The following is a 22,100-nucleotide window of genomic DNA, read 5'->3' as shown; positions in this document are numbered from 1 at the left end:
TTTCTCGAGATTTTTGGGTTATTTATAAGCATTTTACAATATCCAGCAGCGTCAAGATGACTATCGCGTGAAAACTATAAAACATCTTGTATCTTAAACATATCTCGGGAAATAATAGAGATACTTATCGAAAAAATCTGAAAAACAATTTTCTTGCAAATGAGTTGATAAAAAATATATTTTGTCTGTCAAATTTTTTCGTATTGCAAACTGTTTCCGGGTTCCACTTTTATAAAATATTAGAATTCTCCGGATACATTTTACAAACGTAGCTAGTGGCAACTCTTGTAAATTTTAAGAGAATAATTAAATTTGACTGAAAAAACCTTGTGCTTTGGTAGACCTAGGTGTCGTTGGAGAAATTCTATTGCTGATGATTAAAATGAAAGCTGGGGTTTAGATAACAGCCTGTATATTGTTTACATAAGATTAGTAACATTGATTAGTTTTCGATATGTCCTAAACAAATATTAATAAAAATCTGTTGGATAATCAAAGTATTAAAGAGCAGTCAAAGATATCCGGGTTAGAATTTTGAAGAAAATCCACCCACTGGAATGAAAGAAATCTCCATAAACTAACACCAGTGTTTTCTAATTCTACGAATCTTTTAAAATTTGATACAAAAGCTCATGGAGCCAAAGATTCGTTCAGAAATGATTGTGTTATCTGACTGATGATGTAATTTATCTTTCATTATTGGAATGTAATCAAACAGGAAATGCAATTATCCGGATTAAATAGGTATACGGCTGACAGCCAGATTGCATAAAGTCCAGAAACGATTAATACGGAAAACAGGTGCAGTTCCATGGTGGTAATGTGAGTCAGCACATTGTACAAGAAAGCTCTGCAGAAGTTTGTAAACTTGAATTAGGAGGTCAAACTTCGTCCACTAAGTGATTACCAACTTTTTCGTAGTCTGCAATTTTTTAAAAACAAAATAGTAAATTAATTATGTAAATTAGAATAAAATAAAAATACGAAAACAATCATATTTAAAGTTTAATACGAATTAAAAAATTATTGCTTTGGGGATTGGGGGTAGAAATGCCGTAAGATCGAAAAAAAATTAGAGTAGGCTTTGACCAAAAATTTCAGTTGGCAATTCGTTAAGATATCAATTATATCAGATGTCAGTCTTAAAAGTTAGGTTAGTGATTTTGAAAACGTTGAAATCTTGATTTTCATAAAGGTGTGAATTATGTGTGACCTGTCGGTTGTGCAATAAAACAATGATATTTAAAACTCCTGCGTTTTTATTCAACGGTGAGCACGCCGCTTGTTTATAAATCGATCCAACGATCAATATTCAGAGAGGTTATGTTGTGGGGCTCTTATTGTCAAGGGGTTTAATCTCATGCACAACAGACACACGATAGGGAAAAAAGTGCTAATCTTTTTTAAGGATAAGCTAAATTGTACCAAATAATAGGTTAGTTTCTTGGGTTAAAAATCTGGATGCATTTATTTGGGGTCTCTGCAATTCTTTATTCAACCTCTTCAATCTTTTCAGCTGTTTTTTTTTTGTCGGTCCTCCACTGCCTTTTTTGCGCAGAACACTACCTGTTTCCAAAACACGTTTACGCATTTGTAGACTCTCTGGGCAGGTTTTTGGTAAGTGCCTTGAAAGTCCGGAAACTTTTGTTGAAATTCCTGAAAAACTCGAGGTGTCGAATAGGACCATTCGCCGTTCTCAAGTCTCTCCATTTCTCCAGAATCGTTATAAATCTGTGATAATACATGATATAGTCGGAATTTATTTTACGTTGATAAATTTGGTACTTGATATAAAACATCCGAGTATCAAAATATTTTAAGTCGTGTCTTCAAACGTTCGTCGCACCTGTTTATTTTTTATTGTTAGTAAACAACAAATAAAAATTCCACCCAAAAGAACCAGAGAACATAAATAAGAACGTCTAAATTTAAACTCCAGGTGTCAACATAACATGTGGCATTCAAAAGAAATGTTTTCTCTCTTTGTAGATAAGATACACTTTCGGCAGCTTTTGTCCTGAAATTTCCCGCACACTTTTTAAAAGTAAATGTAGCCATTTTCACAATTGTCAAATTCAATAAATCCGGGTCAGCGTTGCAACCGCAAAATCAGGTTATCATCATTGGGGTTTCGGTTTCAACAAACCCTGCATTCGCCCACAATTATTTTTTCCACCGGAAAAAACCTCCGTCCGGAATAAATTATTGTAATGCTGAGCGTCCGCCGAAATTTATTATTTGTTAAACAACATTAATCCGACACGATTATTTCCTCTTTATCGTTATTGCTGAATCAAAACACGGCCAATTTCGAATATAAATGGCATTTTATTTATCGAGTTCTGTCGCCCTCGCCGTTACACAAAAGCGAACAGTTAATAGAACAAGAACATAAAACATTCATGCCATTCAAATTCATTATTGACCGGAATAAAAAAAGGATTTGAATCTATAATTAATTATTGTTGGTTCTTTCTCGTCCGGTTTTTCACTCTTCCGAGCTCGTTTTGTTCGCTAATTATACTAAAATATTGACTCACCTTTTAGTGTGTTGTGTCGCACTAATTGGGACGACTTTTTCCATCGTTCTTTTGACACTATACGGGATTTCAGGCAATAAATTTAGATAACGATTCGGCCTAACACGACCATGATAAATTGATGATAAAGCGCTTCTCTGGTCGTGTTCCGTGTGATAATTTTTTTGTTATTGAACTGCTGATAGCGGAGTGATTAGTCTTTTTACAAAAGTGTGGGTTTAATTGAGAACAAGCGTGCCACGCCATCGATTCATCGCTAATCTAATCCATTACCTTTTGTGTTTGCTTTTTAATCGGATAAACAACGTATTCGTGTATATCTAATATGTATCTACAATTTACACACACTTCCACACTTACTAATTAACCTGAGTACCCAAAACATTAATTATTACTAACTCGATTAATAACTTAATGGCATCAAGATTTCTTGAGCTAATTAGACAAGATAGTTTACAAAAAAAATCTTGTATACATCCTCGAGATTGTCCCATAATTTTTCTCTCAGTACGTTAAAGAACGATTTCGCGCCCTTGGTATGCAACCAGCTATTATTTTATAATACAGGGTGTCGCAAAATTAACGTATTCTAAGTCGGGGGTCTTGTAGGAAACAATCTCAGGAATCTCGAAAAAATAAAATAAAAAATATAGGGGGGGTCTTTACAAAGATATATGGGTCTGAAGGTTCAAACTTTCATTATGTTTTCTTCAAATAAAAAATATAAATGTTTGACATTCATTTTGAAATATGGTGAGGATGATTATGTAAAATATTAAAATATAAATGAAAAGACATTTCTTGAAAAAACAGCTTTATCTCGAAAAAATAAGTTTTATTTTTCCAATTTTTGTTCAAAAGGGAAGTACAACATAGCTAGAATATTAATCAGGTACTTTTGAACAAATACTGGCAACTTTGATATTTTTACTTGGTCAACAGGGTGTCCCTTACTCAGCCCCGAACTCTGAATACGATAATTTTGCGACAGCCTGTATGTTATAAGTTTTCCCACACATGACTAATTGTAAGTGGCTCTACAGTGTCATCGTCAGTCGACAATACATTATTCATGTCTTTGTGTAGGTACTTAGGCGGTAATTAACCATTATGCACGTGTGTCGAAAACAAAGACACCTACGCTATTGTTGCATTCTCATTAAATGTTTGAAGTGGAACAACGCCAAAATAAATCTGTCGCGTGTTGTATCAGCACTTCGCAAACGACAATTTGTAAGTGATTATGATTGCGTTATCAAAACCAAATTGCATCTCTGCTTTGGGAATTTTCTGTGCTTTTACGACTCTACATGTCTTGATAACTTTACTGCCGTTCCGTTTTGATATTCCTTTTTACGAATAAAAGAATACGTCACAAATGTGCTTGTATTTTATCTCGACCGTTTGTCTCAATTAATGATAACATCTTGCTGGAACCGACAGTGAGGGATGATAACACAAAATATTTTAAAAATAATGTTTCGATTTGTTTGTTGCAATTTTACTGTAATATTGAAACGCGGGTTGGTCGAGGATTAATAAATTATTTATAAAATTATGTTAGAAGCTTCTATAAAAAATATAGAACAACGTAAAGGTGACGAGACTGTCAACCTTATTATTATTTACGACACATTTTGCTGTCGGACTAGAAATACATAACCGGCTAAGGAATGGAAACAGTTACATGGGCACATAAAAGCTAATAAAAGTTTTATAGAAGTTATAAAATATGCCAGAATGTAGTAAAAATAAAATATTGTTATCTAAATTTTTATCCGCAACCTAAACTCAGAAGACGTAAATAATGTGTAAAATAGGAAGAATTACATGGCGTTGTATAAACCTGCAATGACATCATCACAGTATTAAAATGTAGTCAATATTATTTACGAAATGAGGGAGTAAAGACATTTTTCGCGCATTATTTGAGACGAGCGACGAAGGAGCGAGTGCTTCATTTGCGCGAATGTACCGAATACGTCTTCTCAATGCTCAAAAAGGCGAATTTTTTTTGGGTGATTTTGAAGCACTAGTGCGCAAACGTCGATTTCCCGCACTACTATGCGTTCGCCAAATGTCATTTTGAAGGTAGTGACTTCAAAAAAGTAATTAAAACCAGTCTCTTACTTTAACAAGACACTTTATTAGCATCTGGCAATTTTGCTAATTACAGCGATCCATAATTACTACAATTTTTCTAGCACTAGTTGCATAATGAACACAGTTTTGTCGTGGAAATGTGGTTGTTGCCGTTTAAATATTCAACAAAAGAAGAGAAAGACTTAAGCCAACGTTCATTTACATTCCCGCTGCAGATTCCAATTAGCCTGAAAAATAATAAAGTGTTTCGGTAGTGTTTGTGAGATTAAAAATGTAGAATTTAGGATAATATACTGTGTTTTATTTTAATTTATATGAAAACGGTTGCAACGGCTTGAATGAAATTTATGTGCATGCAAGGACGACACTTCTGTCCTTTTCATAAACAACTCTGGAAACTTTAAAGCGCGGCTTAATAGGAAGTGAATAGAGAGACAGTAAAGTGTGTAGTGTCAGTGGCATAATGTGCCCAAAAATATCTGAGTCTATTTCCGTAATACTGCACAAGTGCAAGGACTATTTACATGGATAAACAGAGGCGGTATCTCATGAAATTCTCTTAAGCTTTGAATGCACAATATGGCGTAATAATTTTAATTGGAATTTTCTCGCTTTGGAAACTGTACTTCTTTTTCTACGCAAATATTTAGATCTGCAAATTTCAATACAGCGGAAATCATCACTTTCTTGTCAAGAAATAGATGAAATTATGAGATAATGTAAAAGAGTGTTTTTGTGCTTCGCCCAGTTGTCAACCTCAACTTCGTCTCGGTCTCTCTGGGACAAAGTTGGGAAAATAGTTATTCAATAAAATTTACGTTCATGGAAAAATATTGCATCTATTGTCAAGAGATTAAAACATGATTTCATTCAATCATGTTTGACTGCATTTTCCAGTTAGTGAATTCCTCACAAATGAAAAATAAGTTTCGCATAAATTTCATCTCCGTTCTTTACATCGAGAAATTTTAACACTTATGAAGCGGAGCTCAATATTTGAGTGCACTTTTATAAAAGCAAAATGTAATATACCTACGCATTCAATTTAATATTTTCGGATAACATACTACGAAATTCAGCACCTTATCATCACAAGTGATGTAAGCATTACTATACTTAAGAAAGTGTAAAAATTGCTGTGGACGAAATAAACTCAGTTAAGCAGAAAATGTATGAAAGACTAGTAGAGCTGTTGGATTATCTCATAGGCTGTGACCTTGGAAATATCTGCGCGAAGGCGGAGCTATAAACCAATGAAAAGTCTGTAAATGAAAACATAACTAACTATACATAATATGTATATTATAACATATTATAAAACATATTATGTTTTGCCATTCTATTTATCCCTTTCATGCTTAAATTATCTGTCCATCCTTCTAAAAGTGTTTGTCCATGAGAAGCTATTTTTTTACATTTTTGTATAAATCTTCCAAAATTCCATTCTTACTGTTTTCTCAATTTGGTTGTACGTCGTAAAATTTTATGGCACTTTAAGTTAAGGATCTTGCGGGGCTTATAAATGCTAGTTTCCCACTACCAGGTAATATTTTAAGCAGTATTGTACATATTGCAGATAATAGCAATAAAAATTTACGACCTACAATGAAATTGATAAAACACTACATTCATTTTATCATGCTATTTTACATTTAATTTTTTCCCCAGCTGTTCCTGACGAGCGTCCCAAGATCGAAGGCTTGGCCGACACCTACCTAATAGGCGACCTCCTGGTAGCCCACTGCACTTCCGGCCTAGGCGATCCCAAACCAACAATATCCTGGTACGTGAACAAGCAACCCATCCCCGGCAAACCAGTCCGCGACCAGACCACCATCCCGGAAGATCAAAACGACCGCATCCACCTGAAAAGCACCACGACCCAGCTCAGGCTACCTCTCGACAAGAAACTCGTCCAAAACCGTGCCAGAACCCCTCTGGAAATCATGTGCGAGTCTTCGATGGACGGCATCAATCAAGCAGTCGCACCTCCTCTGATCTCCACGAAAACTGTCATAATCCTGGACCAGAACCAGCTGGTCAACAATCAAAAATTGCACTCACCGTACTCGGCTGGGTCGAGGGCGGTGGAAGGGTTGGCGACCGTCTTCGTCTTGGTCGTTCTGGCCAGGTGGTGTTGATGAGTCGGTAAGACGGGAGTTTGGTTGGTTTTTTTAGGGACTTTCTTTATTTTTTACGGTGTGTCATGTGTTTTTTATTAAAGAAAGTCATATCACCGATCCTCTATAGGCACTATTTATTATTAGACCAAAAGTTTTTCGATATTATGATAATAATGTGATACGGAATTCGAAAAAACTGAGGTTATGTTAGCTCAAATCGCTGTTTTGTTAAATGACATGCATAATGTTTCTTAGCGATTGTATTGTTCAGGATGGTTGTGATCCGATTTGGTTTTTGTGGTAGATTTTTATCGGAAACGTTGTGTTTAGGGACTTTTTATGGTCACAGTTGTATCAACTGGGATGTTTCAAATTGCACGAGCGTTACACTTTTCCAATAAACACATTTATAATATGGAAGTTTTCAAATTATCTAGAAACATAAGGGTTGACTTTCATCTGTAAACACCTCGCCTGCAGTTCATCTACCTGCACAAAGGGGAAAAACGATGAGCGAAAGTGGAGTGAACGAAAGAGAAACCCTCACGCACTCGTAACTATGGAAACAGACTCACTTTCTAGGGAGGTATCGGACACACAAATTTATTGTTAAATGAATTTAAATAAATTATATCAGTAACTATAGTGGTTGTTGGTGACATCGAGGCGTCAACTTTTTGCTCGAATGCTGAGGCCGTGATCGTCAGTCGAGGTGCCTATAGATGAAATTCGACCCTAACACTAAGTCTCCGTCCTGTATTCATTAGTACAAACAATTGCTCTGCTTGTTTCTAGCAAACTTTTACTGAAAAAAAAAAATAAAAAAAATAAAAGCATCAACGTATTTTCGTTAATTGAAATCTAAATAACAGTCAAAAATAAGACAAGCTTTAGTTATTAATATTCAGAAAGTATTTTAAAAACAGATTTAAAAAACTTCTTGGCGCCCTCTATCGAGAAACTCGCAAAACATTCACTTTGCTCACTAGTGAGAAAATATTTTTTCCTCACTAGCGCTTCAATTGCCATCTTTGCTCCCTATTTTCAGTATTTTTTTGCTAACGATTAATTTTAAAATTTATTGGAAAGGATTTAGCTCTCGCTTCGGTAGAAATTTATAGCAGGAAAATTTTTGAGCCAGTGCGACTATCGATTGGCTGTTTTGGTGCCCCAAAGAAAATCTTTTATTGCTTTCGAAATTAATTGTCGCAACGGTTTTTTCTTTCTTCGACAGGCAATGTGTTAACCCGAATATTACGCTAGGAAATGGTCGTTGGCTGCCAAAAATAAATAGGCTGTCTCGAAAGTTTATTTTTTATTTGGAGGCGACGTTTTAAAAAAGATCTATCGTCGAAAAACAGGCGAGTTTTTACTTCACGGCTCGATAAATCAAAACCCGGCGTCCAAAAATAAATTATTCCGAACGTATTTCCAGCTCAGCAATTTGAGACATCCTGTATAATTTTTTCCACATCTCGAAGATTACGTTTTGCGGCTCGGACTGGTCGTTTTTGTTCCCCCTTCATTACCATAAACATCCTTTCCACCATAGTCGTGGAGTTAAGCTGTGCGCCACCCACCCCATCCATATTTCCCCCATGCCGCAGGGCCGTAATTTAGGTTGCTCCACAAATCTTTGTTAAATAATGTGATCCTAAATTTCCAACGATGTAAATAATAGTAGATATATGTACATACTTGAATACCACACTTGGCAATAATCCTATAAGTATTATGTTCAAGTAGTTACTTCATGTAAATGTACTGAATAAATCATTTTAATAATGTTTGCACGACGTAATGACCCGAAATAAAATTAATAGCCCGGTCCTGGTCGCTGCGACACGACGGATTAATGCTGCACAACGAAGTCTTGGCACGCGCCTGGCTCAGGGCCGGACCGGGGGTGGTCGTGCGGATGTTTATTATTTTTGCACACACGGTGAAATTGTACAGCACGTATTTTACACACATACACACAAAAATGTAAACTTCTAGGCCGTAATAATGTAACGAGATAAATTCGGGGGTTAGAGGCGGCGCCACCGTCGCGACGCCACTAATCCGCATAAACTCACCCAATTCGAACAAATAAAACTAACTCAATTAATTAAGTGTTTGCTAAGAATAAACAGATAATGTTAAGGCCAAATATACTAAAAATTACCAAAAAATAAAATCTATTTGTGATGATGATGTTTATGAAATTATTGTATTATATTGAAGATGTTAATATACGAGTCACGAAGAGTTCTGGTTTTTTATTGCGTGGGGGCGGGCGCGACCCGCTGGGGGATGTTTATCGGGCGCGAAATTGAAATAATAAATCTGAAACGGCTCCAAGGGAAAATGTCGAAAAGTGCAGAGCGCCACTTTGTGCAAGCTCACTGGAAAGAGGATCCCATTTTAAGTTTGTTGACTTGTTTGATCTATGTTATCGAAACAATTCGTGGCGTTTAAGAGACGTTCTCTGTTGTTATTTATTGACGGGAGGCGGCGACGTGCCCTTTTAAACTGTTTAGAAACACGAGAATTTAGCTGAGAACAAATCGTGATTTAAACGGTGAGAACGGGACTTTACAAGGAGTTTGAATGCGACGAAAACTCAATGGAATTCGCACAGTGAACTCGGAGAATTGAGAGAGAACATACAGGGATGATGCAAATTGATCGCTTTATCTACAGGGAATTCTAGCTTCCGACTTCGCTTTCTATTTTAACTCAAACGTGCACGGATCTCTGCAGTTCTTTGTTCTAAATAAAAGAATTAATTTGCAGTAGTAATACAAATATAAACAAAGAGTAAATAAATACAGGGTTGTTATAAATATTTCTTCACATCACAGTATGCTGTGGAATTTGCTACCTTGGAAGTAAAGTAAGATACCTACAGTGTAACGATACTATTTAAAAAATGATTTTATTAGTAGGTTTCTTAAAAACAAGGGTCTTCTATTGTTTAATACTCTTCTTTGGTTGTTTTCAAAAAATCTCGGTAATTGTTCACTTTAACTACTTCTGGAATTTTCGCGTTTTTTCTGGCTAGACAGCCTCAGGGCGTCCTCCTGCATCGTTTTCCACCACTCAAACCTTGTGCAAATGAATTTTCCTTCCCCTTTAGTTATACTAATACATTTGCGCGACCTTGACGCGACCTTGAAACACAACAAGAGAGAGAAAAAAAGGCATTTGCACAAGGTTTGAATGGTGGAAAACGATCTAGGAGGACGCCCTGAGGCTGAGGCCAGAAAAAACGCGAAAATTCCAGAAGTAGTTAAAGTGAACAATTACCAATATTTCTTCACATCACAGTATGCTGTGGAATTTGCTAGGAAGTAAAGTAAGATACCTACAGTGTAATGATACTATTTAAAATAGTACATTATATGATAAGAATAGAAGGAGTCTTTTTGTGGTAAGCGCCGAGACGAAGTCGAGGCTGCACTCTGGGCGAAGCAAAGGAAATAGGTCAACTGTCAACAAATTCATTACAGAGAGTTCTGAATTTTAGGAAGCCCCAAAAATGGAGTAAGCGGAATCCAGCCTTGATTTGCGAACGTCTTTTAAACATGTCTGGGCAAAACGAACAAGTTTCCTTAGCAGATTTATAACAACAGATGATCACGAAACCAAAGCACAAAGTAAATTCAAGGTGCCGCCTGTGGAGCAGGTTTTGATATCCGGGATGCGCAAGGAATAATTTTAATTAATTATTTGCGAAAAGGAGCCATAATAATAGGGGTTTATTACTGCCAATTAATAAATAAATTGCCAGAGGCGACAGAAGAAAAACGAGGAAGCTAGTTGCAGTTCTACACCGTGTGTTCGACAAGCAGGTGTCTAATTGGTAGAACATTTTGCATTTGGTTCTAAGGTAGTTATAGGGAGTTTCGAAAACAACATTTGCAGGAAAAATGTCTAATCACAACGAGCTAAAATGGTGATTTAAACAGATTGGACAATGTTGTTTTCGGGAACCTTGGAAGTGTTAGTGCTCCGCTGGGAGAAGTAAATTAGGCAAGGATTATTTCAACCCTCGTATGTGAACCAGAGTTCGATTATTATTTGGTTGAAATAAATCTCAATTAAAATTTATTATCCTGTGCTGCTCCATAGAAGAGAATTCTAATTTTTCATTTTCACTACACAGCTCTATAAAAAAATAAGGAAGAGTCATTGAGAGCTTTTTATTGGGGTCTTGATAAGAAATAAAAATTATAAGTTTTGAATATTATGGTGCGACGAAAAAGAACACAAAAACTTTTTGCTTTGACAATTTTACGAGTTGAATTTGGGCATTTTTATTCTGGTTAGGCGCGAGAGCTTTAGCTCGAGGGTTTTACCTTTGAATAAAAATGCCCAAATATCAACGAGTAAAATTGTCTAGAGCAAAAATGTTTAAGTGAAAATTGGGAAATTTATCAGATATTAAAAAATAGGTCGTGTTATTTTTGGCAAGATTAATTCCAGAATACAAACTTTAACGTTAGGTAATTATTTATTTATAATTCAGTTATTAAAAACACAATTATAAAAAACAATTTGAGAATCTGACAGGAGTAGCGTGCAATTTTAATCACTTTTGAGAGATGACAGAGTAGTAGGACGTTTTTATCGCGATAAACATTTTTGATTGGATGAACACGCAGGTTTGATATATGTGGGAATTAATCAGGGTAAAGGTAAGTAGTTTTTATTGTTTTTAGCGTGTTTATAAATAATTCAGTTTTAAAATAAAATGAGGCAGCAAACAGGGTAGAAATGATTTTGCGTAAATAACAGAAACAGAGAAAGTTTTCACTTATTATTTGGACCAACTTGATATATAAAATTCATGTATCTGGGCAGTGAGTACATAAGAATCCGGGAGAACAAAAAATGGTAAAAAAATACAGAGCAACAACAGAATCATGCGGCATTTTCCACCGCAGATTGCCCGAATGTGTTTACTTTTTACGATGTTCCTCGTCGCGGAAATAAACCTCCCAGCTGCAAAATAACTGCGTCGACGCCATAAAAAAGAACCCGTATCCAACTTGACAGTACAATAAAAGTGACCCATCATCAAATAATACCGAAAAACGGAAAAAAGAATCCGGGAAACATCACGTCTAAGCTTATGACGTTTAACCTATTGGGAAATTTAGCGCGAAGAGCCCGGACCTGATCTTATCTTTTATCGTGCGATTCTTTGTTTTCCTTGCCATTTGATGACGTCACGGGAAACGTAACATTATCGCATGACAGCCCGACAATCAAACGCGCAAAGCAAACAGTTTCCAACCCCTTTAGTTAAACACGGTATCGGAAATAGCCGGAAAATCGAGATAAACAAGGCGGAGGGATGGATCCGCCGCCGCCGCCGCCGCCGCTCTGCGGTAGACAAATACTTACACCGGCCGACAGATTATGGTACCATATTTGTCTTCTAAATTGTTTGAGTACTTAACACAACGTTGATGCGAATTCTATTTACTCAAGTAAATAATTACGAGTTTATGATGAAAAAAATATTCTACATTAATTCTCACGGAAATTAGGGAAGGGTACGGTGAGGACAGGTGCGGAAGGAAGGTGGTAGGTATGATGGGTATGTGTGAGGTACTTACCCAGCTTCGCCTTATCTTAAGACCTGGTGGTGTGGGAAAATCCCTAAAAAAAGCCACATCAAGTTAGGTGGCGGCCTTGGGATTTGAACCCAGGACCGCACCAATGAAAAGCGGCGCGTTAAGCGCTAGGCCACAGTCCTCGGTACTAAAAATTTAAAAAAGTTGCAGAGAAAGCTTGGAAAATTTCTTGTTTTTATTGGAGGTTGGCCACAAGGGCCCACTGGTTGCTATAAGAAGGGCAGAGGCAGAGTGCTAAGTACAACTTATAAAAACAACCCCTGCCTAGTCTACTCTTTTAGATATGCCACTATTATCTATTAGGAGCATATTCCATAATCACACCATTTCCTCTACAACTAAAGAATTGTTACTTTGGAGCATTTATAACGTTTTTTCGTGTTTATGCAAATGACAACATTTACTAAAATGAATAAGTAATCCATAAAATAAAAAAAATCACCAACAAATAAAGGATTATGTCCACTATAATAACTTTTTATTACATTCTTTACTGGTCGCTGCATTGAGTCATATAAAGCTTGAATGGTGTTTCAGTGGTCCGAATAAGCAAGTTTTATTGTGTGGAAAATCTTGAACAAGGGTCATTGAGAATGATTTATTGGAAATGAGATTTGTCAACCAAGATATCAATTTGATGAAATACTTATTCTTGAAAAAACAATTGTAACAAAAAACTTAGAGTTATTTAAGAAGGCTGACAAGAAAGGAAATTGTTATTTACATTACAAATGCGGTAGGCTACATTTTACAACGCTAGGTTTTTAGAGTAAAACACGACCAATATTTTAGTGATACAAAATTTTCTCAGTGAAATTAATTTTGAAAGCTGTCGCAAACTGTACTAACATCTAATTTCTTTAAACTTTGCATTTTGTTTTGTGATTTTAACACTACAACCAATTCCTTTTCTTATAAGAACTTCTTCATGTGGTGAACAAACGAACAGTGTGAAAGTTACACAGCAGTGACACTCCTCCATCAGTTTTATTTTGTTAAACTTTGTTCAAGCATACTTGATGAAAATATTAAGACAATTTTATGTGTAAAGTCATACCGAATTTCTACTTACATACTCCTAGTTTTCAACTCCTCAGACATTTAAACTGCACCAAGAGATGATGCAATTGAAAGACTCTTAAGTCGATTTCAGCCTTGCATTACACACTTCAGATTATTGCAAGAGTTCTACGAGTTTGTGGAGTATGTTAGCAACTAGTACACCCTGTCTTGTATACATCATTAGAGTTAGTTATTAGATCATTTCTACGCACTTAGAGCACTTTCAAGTTCTCAACAAGAAAGAAAAAGTAGATGTTGTCTTTTAACGTTCAGACTAAAACAACAAAGATGAAGTTTTGGAAGCTGTTTGTTTGACTTGCAATATACCCACTCTTAATATCTTAATGTCAGTAGTCAAGTTACTAAAAGCTGGTGTGTCTGAACGTCACAAATGCGGTAAAGACTTGTGTTAAAATATTTGTTTCAAGTTTAAAGTGAAATCTCTTTTCTTCACCTAATGCTGGTTGTCGCTTTTACTTACGTTTTATTAAAAAATAATAGACAATAATAAATCACAACTTCGTTATTGTTTTGTAAAGAGTGTCTATAAATGATTGTCGGGTCAAGCCAGCTTGACTGTGCCGCCTTTTTGAAACAGGTGCCTAATTTTAATTCGTTATTGTCAACTCGAACATTGAGGTTTTGTTCGCGCTTTCGTTCTTTATATTCGTTTCCATCCATAATTGCAAATGCATATGAATCCGCAGCCAGCTGTATATTTGCAGAATACAAGATACAGGCTGTCCCAAAAAAAAGACGAGTCCATAAGTCTCTTAGTTATTGGAGGATTTTAATTATTTATACATCAAATTAAATGGTTATGAATAGGTTACAAAAGGGCCTAATAAGTTCCCGTATAGCCCTAAGGGCTTCAAGGCTAAACTCTCAAAAAACAATTTTTTAATGGGAACACATAATTTTTTTAGTAATTCTAATATAGATTTTTATTCTGAAAACAACAATGTATCACAAGTATACACTTTCATACCAAAAATACAAAAAAAAAAAAATTGTAAAAAACGCTACTATCGTCTACAGGGTGATTTTGAAAGTTGTGCAGATATTTTAATCACGAGCTACTAGCTTCATGTAGAACTCGGAAAAAATGTTTAAAAAATGCTATGTCAAAAAATAAAATGATATTTATTTTTTGAGCTACAATTTTTTTTAATTGCTTTTAGTCTTCTACGTTGTCAAACAACCTCGTAGGTAAAATTTCGGCACATTTTAAAAATACACCCTGTATATCATATTTTATAAAATGTACGCCAATGCGAAGTAACCTATAGGAAATTGTCATTTGTTTTTCCAGCTAACTTAATTTGGTTATTACATTGCTATGCAATGCATTTTGATAGCTTCTCGCTTGGTGTTCGTCATTTGTTTCAAAAGTTGATGTTATTTTTTCTATGCGAAGTTATACATTGTTGTTTTCAGAATAAAAATCTCTATCAGAATTACTACAAAAAATATGTATTCCCTTTTGAAAAAAAAATATTTTGACAGTTTAGTCTTGAAGCCCTTGGAGCTATACGTGAATTTAGTAGGCCGTTTTGTAGCCTATTCACAATCATTTAATTTGGTGAATAGATAATTAAAATCCTGCGATAAATAAGGGAGCTATAGACTCGTCTTTTTTTGGGGACACCCTGTATAATCAAATTCCGAAACACAGATTAAGTGGATACAAAACAAGAAATAAACCACTTATTGTGGAATAATTGTTGCTTGCAATTGCAGTAAACGTCTGTAAACTTTGCCGAAATCGAAAAGTTGTTTTCTAGGTTAACAACAGCACATCGTTGACGTTTCTTTGACATTTCAGCGAAAAATCTGCTTACCAGTGGTATCGCGTTTGGCAATAAAGCTGGTAAATTACCCATTCTTACCAATGTAAAATGTTGCTCTTGTTATCAGATAATAATTCCAAGGTATAAAATTCATGAGGTAGGATTTATTATAAAGTAATGTATAGAATTCCGCTACGACATGACCGACAATTTGCAACGCCTACTCTGTTTTGTTTTCTTTTTGATCCCTTTGTAGTTGAGAGCCTTACCTGTAAAAGGATACGCTTTATAAAATAAATCATTTGAGCGACTCCATCCTGAGGAGACAAACTGAATTTGATGACTCGCAAATGCATTGAACAGTTCCTGGAGTGCCAAAGGACGAAATTAACCATTATTGGACCCAGCTGAGATCAATTAAGCCGACAAATTATTTTAATTGACAATTTCAGTCAATCTCGACGCAGTTCGCCAATCAATTGGCACCATCTGAATAATGAAGTCAATCGCTTGATTATCCCATTACGCTAAAAAAAGTCACGAATGGTGTCACGAACGCATCCGCAATGAAATAACCGCGACCTATTATTCAGCAAAAAAATTATCTTTGTTTCCAAAAAAATTCCCCCCCTGAACAGTATATTTGGAGTGTGAAAAATGGAATTCGGTGATTTTGTTTAATTTCGGTTCGGTTTGGAAAGCGCAAACAGTCGGTCGGAGGACCATGTTGACAATGGGGGCCGGGTGTGGGGCGAAACCGTCCGAATCAAACCGCGTTAATTGCTTGTATTGTGATATTAGAGCCACCCCAGTCTGTCCTCGAGCTGCGATAATAATGGTGTAAAACCAGTGCATGTCTGGAGCAATTTAAAGTTGGCTTTTAACAAAGTTGTTGGATTTAGTCATTATAAATTTAGGGAGAGGTCCTGAAAACTTAATGCATATATTCCCATTAACAGGATGTAAGGGCGCACTGGAGTGCCAGCGACATGCCATATTATACCAGACCGTAGGCCCACCTGAGAGCACTATGTCATATTATCCTAACTATACACACTCGTTTTCGCGGACTTTTCTTCTTCGGCCAGGGAAAACTCCCTAGCCGCGAAAATTTCTTGAGCTGCGCTGAAATCCATCGATCCGGCTGGGCTTTTCTAATTTTACTAAAATCATTTCAGGTAATTTTCTTTTCGTGTCTATGGTTTTTGTAATTTCACATAATTTCCTTTCGGCAATTTCGTAATTTCCTAAATTTCGACGTAATTACGCCCACTTCGCCGAATTCGTTCGCATTTTTGTAATTTATTTAAACGCTCCATTAGAGGATTGATGTGGGTACGTGTATGGGGAAAAAATTTCATCCATCGCTCGATTGACGAGCTTCTCGGTTTACTCCATCCGCCGTTTTTGATTTTATTGGGGTGAGTCGCTCGTGACCAACAATACATGGAAAAGTGAAATTTTAGTGGAGAGATAGCGGAAATGCGCGTTTTCGGGGAATTCTCTTTTAATTGGGCGAATTAATTAGATGGGAGTTAAGGTAATGGAAATTGCGGAAGTGGCTTACTTAAGGCCTAAAAATACAAGGCGTTAATTACGCAAAAAATTTATTCAGCTACAAGGAAAAATTCCTCTGATTTATGAAATATTTTTTATTTCTGACGTAAATCATTTCACGCTGAAATAGAGTTTATAAAACAGTGTATTTATTGTTTAACAGTTAGTTCGTTCATTTATTTGTTTATTTTAAACAAAATGGAAATATAATAAATATTATAATTCTACCAAAAAAAATTTGCTATTTTCAATACAAGTGACTCTTACGGTTGGGCTCCTCGCCTTCGGCTCAGACGCCCAACTTTCGTACTCGTGATTAAATTCCCGTTTGCTCATGCGTGTTGAATCTGATTTTTTCCATGATCATAAAATAGAGTGGCGGAATCGAAATTTCGGGCATATTTTTTTTCTCACTAGTGATTCAATTGCCATCTTTGCTCACTTTGCTCATTTTCCGTTTTTATCATTAGTATTTAAATTATTCTAGATAATATTAGAAAGCATAAGTGTGAAAATAAAGTATTCAGAAAATTACAAGGAATTCTCTAGTGTTGACAAATATTTAAATTTCAACAAACTAAAGTGCAATATTGAAATTTCCAAAGCAGCAGCTATAAGCACACCAAACTATGCGGTAAACTTGGTAATTTAGAGATGCAAATCAAGCTGCAATTTGTCTTCAACGTGAAATACTTGAGAATTCAGTCCTTTTCTGTGAGCTTTTGTTGAAATAAGGCTAAGCTCGTTTATACAGGGTGTCTTAAAATTATCGTATTCCGAGTTCGGGGCTTCGTAGGGGACATCCTGTTGACCAAGTAAAAATGTAAAAAAAAATTGCTGTCACTGAAAAAAATATCAAAGTTGCCAATATTTGTTCAAAAGTACCTGATTAATATTCTAGCTATGTTGTACTTCCCTTTTGAACAAAAATTGGAAAAATAAAACTTTTATTTTTTCGAGATAAAGCTGTTTTTTCAAGAAATGTCTTTTCATTTATATTTTAATATTTTGCATAATCATCCTCACCATATTTCAAAATGAATGTCAACCATTTATATTTTTTATTTGAAGAAAACATGATGAAAAGTTTGAACCTTCAGACCCATATATCTTTGTAAACACCCCCCCTATATTTTTTATATTACTTTTTCGAGATTCCTGAGATTTTTTCCTACAGGACCCCCGACTTGGAATACGTTAATTTTGGACACCCTGTATACATAAATTCATACATAAACTTACACAAACTACGTCACCTACTGATTACTGTACTAGTGTAGGTTCCGAAGAAGAAATAACGATTTTAAAACATCGCAAAACAGTACCTATAACCTGTCAAATGGTAAAACTTTCATCCTGCAATTACCCTGATTTGGAACTCCAAAGTTGCCAAACACTTTCGATGGTCGATGTTGTTTGTCCAGCGATAACTCTGGAACTGGATGTTGTAGTTGCAGATTGAGTGTTTTCATATCCAATCAAACTACATCGAATTGACGCATTTAGCTAATGTGCTGCACTAGTCCGCGTTTCAAGTTCTCCAGTTTAATATGACTCTTATAGATTCAACGCACAGAATCTAGATGTCGCGGCGAGGCGGTCGTCACGTAATAGACACCAAGAAGTTGAGACAAAAAAGTTTTTTGTACCATGATAATTGAATGAAACTTCTTGAGAGTTTCATTGATTCCTAAAATTGTAGACTGGCTAGTGAAAACTTGGTATTTTGTAGAAGTCTTATGGGCTGTGACCTTGGAAAAATCTGCGCGAAGGGGGAGCGAAAAACCAATGAAAAATCTGTAAAAACACTATACAGGGTGTTATTGAAAGTTGTACAGATATTTTAACCACGAGCTACTATACTGGCTTCATGTAGAACTCGGAAAAAATATCTAAAAAATTCTGTCAAAAAATAAAATGACATTTATTTTTTGAGCTACAAATTTTTTTTAATTGCTTTTAGTCTTCTACGTTGTCAAACAATCTCGTAGGTAAAATTTCGGCCCATTTTAAAAATACACCCTGTATATCATATTTTATAAAACGTACACCAATGCGATTTCCTTGTTTTAAAGCGTATTTTCTATAGGTTACTTCGCATTAGCGTACATTTTATAAAACATGATATACAGGGTGTATTTTTAAAATGCGCCGAAATTTTACCTACGAGGTTGTAGGACAACGTAGAAAACTAAAAGCAATTTAAAAAAATTGTAGCTCAAAAAATAAATGTCATTTTATTTTTTATCTTCGATTCTGTGTATCGCCGTCATCGTGTTGACATTTGTCAAAATGACAAAGACAATATAAAATATTCGATAATGCGTAAAACAAATTTTGTTTGTGAATGTACAAAGCCACCTTTTTCCGACACAAACTCATCCCCTAGTTAACCATTCCGGTCTTACCGTTCTGTCTTAATTTACAAACAATGAAGTCCGTTTGAATCGGCGGAATTAGTTTTCCACTTAATCCCGCCGCCTGGAATTTCCCTCAATTTCCCTTATATACGCCTCCTAAATTATTCAAAAATTGTACTGCGAACTGTAAAACAACAACACGAATTACATTACAAATTGCCATCATTTCGAGCATCATAAAAGAATTCCCATTAATATCCCTCTACTATTATTGGCCTCTTTTTATATAATTTCCCCCCCCCTGCGTTTCCAGCATACCACGAATACCTCCGAAACGAAGACCGTGTTGTAGACGTGCCCGTCCTTTTTTCATCCCTCCCTCGCCCACCACCCGACTCGTGAGCATTCCTGCCTTGAGGTTAATTATTATTAAAAAGACCAGATCAGGCTCGTAATAAAGAAGCTGATATTCGCATAACAAACTTGCAGGAGATATTACCTTTTTGTGTATTTTTTCCACAAAAAAGAGATGTCTAAAATTGCTCCCGCCGAGTTGTTGATTTGGCTGCACAGACGCTTCCGGGTGCCCGGAAATGTAATATTAATTACAAATATACAGAACGAATTTGCATTGTTATACAGTGTTTGCGGCATCGGGGTAAATTCTTGTTTTCCCTTTTCATTTTCTATTCATTAATTCATGTTCGAGGCACGATGGGGTGAAGCATATTATTTATATAAGTTTCAGATGAGTTAAGTAGCCATGGCTACCGTGAGCGGCATTAAATAAACTCCAGTCCAGAACCGGCATTATGATATTAATCCTTAACGAGTGTTTTAGTGTATGCGGACTAAACTCACTAAAACTTGTGTCCTTCCTTTTACCTGAGCCTCTGTCGTCTTACCTAGTCTCAAGCTTTACACTAAACCCCTTTCGAATCTTACGCCCGAACAAAAGGCTTTAATTATTAAACTAAGAGAGGAACTGTTTGAGCTGTCACAAGTCCTCGTCTTACCGTAAAAAATTAATTAGAACGGGGCGCGAGGACGCCTTGTTTTTCCTTATTGTTACATTAATTTAAATGAGGACGGCTTTTTCGGGGGTCCGACCGGAGATCAGCACTCAAGAGTTGCTCCAGCTTGCATTTTTCACCTGCAAAATACACAACTCGACTAGGGTTTAAGGACATTTTCAATTAAATTCGAACGACTAAGATCACTCCTGAACGGGTAAAAGCTCCCAAGAAAATTCGCCGCCTTTTTTACTAGTCGATTTACTCGGCTTTCTCCATCACAGTTACGTAATCTAACGAAAATTGATGAAGTTCGTGTTGCAGTCTATTTTTAGAAAAAACAACAAGTTCCTGCAGAATAATGCAGTATTTGATTACTGCAAAGATTCAGCGTACAAAGAAGTTTTATGTTGAGCCTGTTTTCAAGCCTCGGCCGCGCCTCGGCCAGAAAACTCCGATTCGGACGAAAAAGATGCACTTTTTGGTCTTGACACACAAATAACTATTTCATAATGAAGTTAATTTTTTAATTTTTTGTTTCTTGTTTTAAATGAATATTTTTTTTAAATCTCATTTATTGATTGGCTCCAGAAGGATAAAATTTGCAATAAATCACTAAATTGCTGCAAGCAATTCGCCCAAGTATACTACTATATTTTCTTCAAACCTTCATAACAAATTATTTAAGACATGTTAACAAACCAGGTAGGAAGTTCAAATGATTTAGCTAGTTTACTTTACAGCCGCTCATCAGCGGAGATAATAACTTCACGGACGCCCTCAGCGGAGATAATAACTTCACGGACGTTCCTCAGCGGAGCTAATAACTTCACGGACGCTGGTCAGCTCGTTAGATGGCATGACAATGAAGTGACACTTTAGCATTATCAATGCAGTAGTATAATGTCATATTTTACGGACTGGCACTTTCTATAGCTAATCTAGTAGGAGTAGAGGCATTTATTTTATCTATTACTTAATTGATAATTGAAAAACAGATTCAATTAATAATAACATCGGACTAAAGCCATTGTCGTTTTGTGTCAAGGGAAGTCTCTACAAAAGTACTGTCGCTTTATATTTATTTCCTCGCCAGTGATATTGATCCGTCGTTGACTGACAATAAAATTGATTGTCGGACAACAAAATCCTTCCTTTAAGTGTCACCCCAACAAAGAACTAGATTAAAAAATCGTTAATCAAAACAAACCCCTAACACTCACAAATATTATTCTAATAATTCGTACAATTAAGCAGGGTGACAGGTTTGTTACAAACCTAAGCGGATTTGCTAACCGAGCGGTTTCCTCTAACGAGGGTTGAAACACTAAAAAAAATACACACCAAACTCAAATTAAAACATTGTTTGCCACACGCAAATAACGTGAATCAAAAATATTCCGGGACGAAAATCGTAAATTGTTAAAAACAAAATCATGCACAAATAAAAAATTACGCTGCAACTGTCAACGCATGTCTAATTTTGAACTATCGCGGCAAACGTCACATTTAATGACAATTGTAAAACAGAAAATGGCGAATTAAGGATTCGAGGGATTAAGAAAAAATTACAATGGTAATGTTTATTTTATTAAACAATGTTACAACAGATGCTGAAAGTGTCAAAATGGCGCCTCTGAGAGTTGCCAACTGCGGCTGGATTTAGTGTTATCTAAAATTCCCTATAAATAACCTAGTAACTGAAAAGTTACGAGGGAGTGCTCATAATAATCAAAGTGAATAAAGCCGGAACGTTATAAATGTAAATTGGGGACTTGTTGGTAAGTTGGCACTACAAGCAAAAGTAACTAGGCGCGCCAACAAGGTTATTGGAATTTATGACAGATCTCAGTGAGTTTGACAATTCACATCCAAAACGTTTTTACTTGATATTAGTTGTTACGGCCGTCGGATCCTGAAATGCA

The 22,100-nt window shown here is 35.8% G+C and overlaps 2 protein-coding genes across 6 annotated transcripts in view; one reads left to right on the top strand and one right to left on the bottom strand.

The window, feature by feature from the left end:
* LOC138138082 (uncharacterized) overlaps positions 1–9,016 on the top strand; it is a 107,883-nt gene extending 98,867 nt beyond the window's left edge. For all 3 annotated transcript variants that reach the window (XM_069057826.1, XM_069057825.1, XM_069057824.1), the window contains exon 3: positions 6,312–9,016. In XM_069057826.1, the coding sequence (XP_068913927.1) occupies positions 6,312–6,784 (473 nt within the window). In that variant the 3' untranslated portion in view covers positions 6,785–9,016. The remainder of the gene's footprint in view (positions 1–6,311) is intronic.
* LOC138138084 (uncharacterized) overlaps positions 1–22,100 on the bottom strand; it is a 62,917-nt gene that overhangs the window by 1,288 nt on the left and 39,529 nt on the right. Inside the window, exon 1 of one of the 3 annotated variants that reach the window (XM_069057829.1) lies at positions 2,541–2,771. The exons of the other annotated variants lie outside the window; for them this stretch is intronic. The gene's annotated coding sequence lies outside the window, so the exon portion shown is untranslated. Of the gene's footprint in view, positions 1–2,540; positions 2,772–22,100 lie in introns of those variants that run through there. 3 annotated transcript variants of the gene reach the window in all.

This window comes from Tenebrio molitor, chromosome 9, assembly GCF_963966145.1.
Source record: "Tenebrio molitor chromosome 9, icTenMoli1.1, whole genome shotgun sequence".
NCBI classification, from domain to species: domain Eukaryota; kingdom Metazoa; phylum Arthropoda; class Insecta; order Coleoptera; family Tenebrionidae; genus Tenebrio; species Tenebrio molitor.
This window is presented reverse-complemented; position numbering and strand designations above follow the sequence as displayed.